Source organism: Neodiprion pinetum, chromosome 1 (genome assembly GCF_021155775.2).
Source record: "Neodiprion pinetum isolate iyNeoPine1 chromosome 1, iyNeoPine1.2, whole genome shotgun sequence".
NCBI lineage: Eukaryota > Metazoa > Arthropoda > Insecta > Hymenoptera > Diprionidae > Neodiprion > Neodiprion pinetum.
The window spans coordinates 36,101,139-36,107,231 of record NC_060232.1 but is presented as its reverse complement, the minus strand read 5'-3'; the positions used below and the strand labels follow the sequence as shown (position 1 = coordinate 36,107,231).

The following is a 6,093-nucleotide window of genomic DNA, read 5'->3' as shown; positions in this document are numbered from 1 at the left end:
AATATTACGATTGAATCCGAATAATCAACCTAATGTATCAACATCACCGTTTATAGTCCAGAAAGGGAGAAGGTTAAAATGGAGACATATAAATTATCTGTTTGTTGGTAAACGGAGACGATGCTGGAGTGTTTTGTCGATATCGTTACATCCATTATCTCGTTCTAACGCAGGAAGAGAAAAGGGCAGAATATCATTGTCGGCATGTCAGTCAGCGGTGTCAACACTATAAATCTCATATGGGCCTCAAATAAAAATTCTTCTCACATTCATAATAAAGCAATTGATTGTCTAAAGTTGGAAATTTGCTTTGGCCGACCAGCAAACGACCAACAAAGGTGACAAAGGATTACGTTAGAAAAAAAAACCGATTTACAGTCAAATCGGGTTTTCCAGTCTCCGAAACCAATGCAAACGTGACCCTCTCCACGTGAGAGTACAATGGAGTGTGGAGCTGGCATAAGACAGCAATGTAATTTTCCGTATACGAACTTCTGCGCCCTCCGAAGTATCAGTGACATAACAGACATAACTAATGTCGAATGTAGCGCTAAAATTCAAATCTCAGATCTAGAATTTATGATCCAATTAAATAACAAATTAATATCAACAATACGAATATTTTTCATATTATTTAGATCTCATTTTATTGTACTGTATACAAACATTTTACATATTTATATAGAGATGTATATGGCATATTCACGATGTGAATTCAAAATTGTTTAACTAAAATGGCACTTGATGAAATTGGAGACTATTTCATACACTATTACATCATAAAAATATAACATAATATAAATTATTGAACACAGACTGATACGTTTATTTATATAGAAATATTGCTTTTTTTACTGTTACGAGAATTTCAGACTTTCAATGAAATATATATCATTTTATTTTATTTTAAATCGTTAACCCTGAATGTATTATATAGAATAAATGTTAGATTATTTAACGCAATTAATAAGTTATAAATTCCAAGATTTATGTATAATCGTCAAGATATAGAATAAAACATTGTAGAGGTAACTAAATCACTATAATGTATGTATATGTATGTGAAAATATATTTTTTGTTATTGCTCTTTGGATGCAAGATATTGCCACAAAACTGTAACTGGCAAAAATCTCGTCTCAGTTGTGGATATTCAATTACTTTGTAATTAGTTGATTATAACTACTTAAATATATTGCTGTTAATTAGTCTGATTTTGGTTGCTTTGGTCTGCAAAATTTGGTCATTTTCTTTACATTATTGTCGGACTTTTTCGGCATGTTTTATTCTAGAAATTCTTTATGCAAAATAATAATTAATCCCTACTCAAATGCTACAAATCTAGCAAACATTGTTTCATATGAGGTACCAAACCATAACATTTTATTTTTTTACTTGACTTAGTTAATCTGTAATACTACTGCAACACGAAAATACAGAAATAATACTAGTTTGAGAATAGAAAACAGAAATGACGTCACCAAATAACCTCATTTTTCAATATTGCATCGTAAATGTTACAGATGTAATACTTACATTTTTGGGTTTTTTGGCGGTTGGAAAAAAGAGTGCTCTTAGTTAACTCTCTTATTCTTTCTACAACCTTTCACGAAACACCGTAACCCCATTTTAATCACAAAGTTGTATTACACAGAGAAACATTAAGTATATTTTTCAAAATTTTTCTCAGCCACGCTATTCTCGATAGGTCATAGAAGAATTAGCGAGAGAGAGAGAGAGAGAGAGAGAGAGAGGGAGAGAGAGAGAGAGAGAGAGAGAGAGAGAGAAGAGATAGAATAGTTAGGGTTTTGAGACAGTAGAGGCGCTTCTTTCACTGTATCCGGTCAACTTCCACTCCGTACTATACTCTTTCTCTTTGTCCAAGTTTTTAGAGGACGAATGGACAGCCAGAGCTGCAACGGTAAACAGTTGAATCATTCGCCCCATGAGATTAAGGACAAGGCCCGCCGTGCACCGCCGTGGCTCGTTGATTTTTGTTGCGTGCACGGTTTTTCCGACTATTTGAGTGATATTTCATAAAAATCAAGATCATGGATGACGAGTGGGGTATGTATTTTAAATGATTAAATATTCTGTGCCGATACATTTGATCAAAGGAAATGAATTTCTCGTGATTCGGCTTAATTTTTGACAACTCGTTTCGTATCGTATCATATTGCAGACGCGGATAATGTTGAGGCCAAATTCGACCTCGCAATGAGGTCCAATAAATGGGAAGGCGAAGATGAAGAGGAAGACGTTAAGGTATCGAAGTACAATGTGATATTCAGTTAACAAACATTCGAATACTCTCATTAATTTCATTCTGCCTCCATATGTTTCACCACCAAGTTTTCATAACCTTGTCCTAATTACCGCATGGAATTTTTGAGTGTCTTTTCTCTATGAAAATTGACGACCTATCTTGTCCGTGTCAAATAAATCAATATGTATTCACTTTTACTCTTTAAACATCATTTTCTCAAAAGATGTGTATATTATTCCAAAGTCTTTGACATGATATTTTTTTCTTTCCCATTTCCATTACCACTTCGTGTCAATAATCTCATTGACGCATACTTAATTGCTTAATATTTATTGACGTTATTAGGATAGTTGGGAAGATGTGGAAGAGGAAAAAAAAGATGTAGAAAAGGCTGCTGAGGTGCCAAAGGCTAAAGCAAAACCTAAAAAAACATTGGCCGATAAAATCGAGGAGCGTGAGGTCAGCGTCTCCATTACTAAAAAATGATTGTACTTATTTTATTTTCATTCATAGTCGCTTAATAAAAGATTCACTACAGTAACTTTGCTAATCGGTTTAATTGACTGAAATCTTACAGGATTGTTGAGAAATATTTCTGATATAGTAGATGAATCCTGTATTTAAATTCTCTATTGGGAGTATCAATCAAACGATACAAAGTATTTTAAACAAATCATTTTCTTCACATCTAGAAAAAGACGCGAGAAGAAGCAGAAAGAAAGGCGAAGGAAAAGGAAGAGGCCTTAACACCTGAGGAAAGGAGAGCGGAAATGTTGAGACGTCAGAGGCTTCAGGAAGAAGCGGATCTTCGACTAGCCATGGAAACATTTGGTTTGTCAAACCTTGTTGACTTTAGCCCCCGTAAACCACAAAAAAGTGAAAAAAAATAACAATTCTCCCCTGCTATCAAATATTCTCACAATCATAATAATTATTATTAATCCACTTGTACTATCTATCACTTTTAATTTTTACCTGTATTCGAATCTGCTGTATCTCAGATTATTGTCAGATTTGTGGAATTTTATTTTTATTGATATTAAATTTATCTGTTGCACATAATTTTAGTTCTCTGGTGTTGCTACAGATATTTTTTTTTTTTACCGAAACATTCTTACAACAACCCCGACACGTATGAATTCTGGTGAACGTATAACAATGAAATATACCGTAATTAATTTAATACTAGAATTAACCTTGAGGCGATATTTCGTAAATAACATAAAACTTAATTCAATCCTGAGATAATTGATGAAGCTGATTCAAATTCTCAATTATTCAAATTTGACTGATGCTTAATTCTTTCGATATACTTTGACTCATGTGTGGTTACCGCGAGATTAGGCAAGCTTAAGACATTGTGATAGATTTTCGAGGGGTATAGAATTCTGAGCCAATGAACTTGACGAAATTGTATCAAATTAGTCTATAAACTTAATCATAAATCACATTCTTTGTTTCGAAGTAGTTTTTTCTTGAAATTTCAAGTTAAAATGATGAAGTCTAATTTAATTAGTGATTCTGAATACGTTTTGCATTATTTTTCATTGCTTGAACATACGTAGAAAAGCGCAGTATTAAGGATGAAAATAACCACGTAAACATTTCCACCTAAGATTAATAAAATATTAAGTGAAAGTAACGTTAATTTTTTTTTTTATCTAACAACATTAAGTTTCGAAATGCTACATTAATGAACCTATAATTGTCAGGAACTGTACCAGAGATGAACGAAATCCATACGATTTATTACCAATTTTAATACAATGAAATTTAATAATGTTATGTATTTTAATAAAATTGATATTTTGCACAAACAAACTGTTGTGTCCACGTCAGTCTTTATACATCCTTGCATACTGTTTTTAATCTCCTGTATTGTTCCTGATGAGCTGTTCGATAATGTATTCCTTATTTGTATCTCATTTTAAAGGTGTGTGGTGAAGATTGTATGGCTTCTAGCTACACAAATTTTTGTTTATCTTAAAATCTTTAAAAACGAAAATGCGCAAGTATTAAACAATAACAAGAAACTCCTATTTTAAATTAATAACAACCGTTTTAGGTTCCATCAAGTATTTATACACTTGTGAAACTTAAAATTATTTTCTAATTACTTATTAACTGGATTGGGTAGAAGTATAAGATGGAAAGAAAATGCTATCACGAAAATTGAAGATACAGGTCAAAAATTTGTATGTGCTGTTGTCAAGTTACCAGTGTTATCTAATTTATTATGAAACTCACGTTTTTATGTTAAGGTGTGAACCCTGAAGCTGCTACAGGACTTGACTCTATGATACCTGACACAAAAGAAGATTTCGACCAGTTCAGTGAAGCACTTTTAAAGAAAATAAACCAATTCAACAAGCATGCTGAGTTTACCACGTTCGCCGAAGAGTTCATTAAAAACATTGCCGTGAATTGTTAGTATCTTACTCCTTATGGAATATTATCTTTCTCAATCATATGCACTCTTTTTTAATTGAAATTAAAATTGTTGCAGTGTCTTCGACAAGTTTGAAAAAAGTGAAAACGACAATTGAAAATTTAGCTATCGAAAAACAAAAGATTGAAAAAGGGGATAAGGGTAAGAAGAACAAGGGTAAAGGCAAAGCAAAACTACGAGTCGAGGGTGATAATTCACATCTAAATGAATATGGCGATTATGGTTTTGATGACGAATTTAATGATTTTATGTAGCGCCGAGATGTAAGTGAAAGTCAGTTACTGTTACAAAACAACAATCTGCATACATGGAAACAGACAAAAAATAGATTTATTATACAAAATGTAAGAAAGTGACAGCCAAAAAAACTAAAAACATGCAGCTCCAACATGAATGTACTAATACATGACGATTGTAAGGCATGTAGATCCATGCCCGTTATTATACATGTTGAATATTATTATTAAATCACATCGAAACCAGAGTTTGTTGTCATTATTTTTTTTTGGTTCAGTGGCTATTTCTATTAAGCCAGTTTAGTGCAGATTTTACAATATCAAATTTAAATATCTATATAGTTAGATAACTTTGAATATTAAGAATTGCTCTAAATTAAAGAAATGACAATTTAGAGCCATGAGTTGATTGTTACCACGGTACTTTAATTCAATTTCAAATACTATTAAAACTATAACTTACGTCTGTTCTCCTACCCGCAGTTCTTCATGCAATGCAATAATCAATGTTAATAAATTTTGTATAACTAATAACAACTACTTACATTGTGCGTATTGGTTGATAAATCAAAGTTGATTTTAAAAAGAATATATTAAGTAATAAAGGATAACTGAAATGCGAATGTTGAAACGTCATTTGCTGTTTATTACCAGAAAAATTCACTTCGATTACACTTGATAAACCCTACAACATTTATCATCCAGTTCTCTTACGTTCAATCTCAGACAATCAATTTTTCAGCACTGTGAATTTGATGTGGTGTCAGAAATAAACATGTTCCACAAGTCGAATGTGCGACTGTAAACAAAAAAAGGAGTCGTCATTATTTTGAGGAACCAAAATGGATTGGACGTTTCCTGAGGGCTAAGAAGCCTTGAATTTTTTGTCCTATCTGAGAAAATGGAAGTACTCATGGTTTAGTGCGTCAGCAACATTAACTGTTTAGTTAATTCATTTGATTTTTGCATCTTCTTTGATGACAGTGATTTAATGACTGCATAAATCTCAGCCTTTGCTCTAGGACCTCAGCAGTTACTGTTTACAACGAACTGTTCCTACGAAAATCTTATACAGTCATGGTATCTCCAATGCACAAATGTCTATGGTCATTGGCCTTTAAAATAGAAATATATCGGCCATTAT

General features: G+C 32.4%; 1 protein-coding gene across 2 annotated transcripts; it reads left to right on the top strand.

Moving 5' to 3' along the window:
* The first annotated feature begins 1,910 nt into the window (after positions 1–1,910).
* Positions 1,911–5,572, top strand: eIF3j (eukaryotic translation initiation factor 3 subunit J). Of its 2 annotated transcripts, XM_046623946.1 has the most exons (6): positions 1,911–2,065; positions 2,181–2,263; positions 2,610–2,723; positions 2,957–3,095; positions 4,526–4,690; positions 4,771–5,572. In XM_046623946.1, exons 1-6 carry the CDS (start codon positions 2,050–2,052, stop codon positions 4,965–4,967), a joined length of 714 nt encoding a protein of 237 aa, XP_046479902.1. In that variant the 5' UTR covers positions 1,911–2,049; the 3' UTR covers positions 4,968–5,572. The 2 variants fall into 2 exon arrangements, with proteins under 2 accessions (XP_046479902.1, XP_046479912.1); XM_046623956.1 differs by lacking the exon at positions 2,610–2,723.
* Positions 5,573–6,093: the final 521 nt, after the last annotated feature.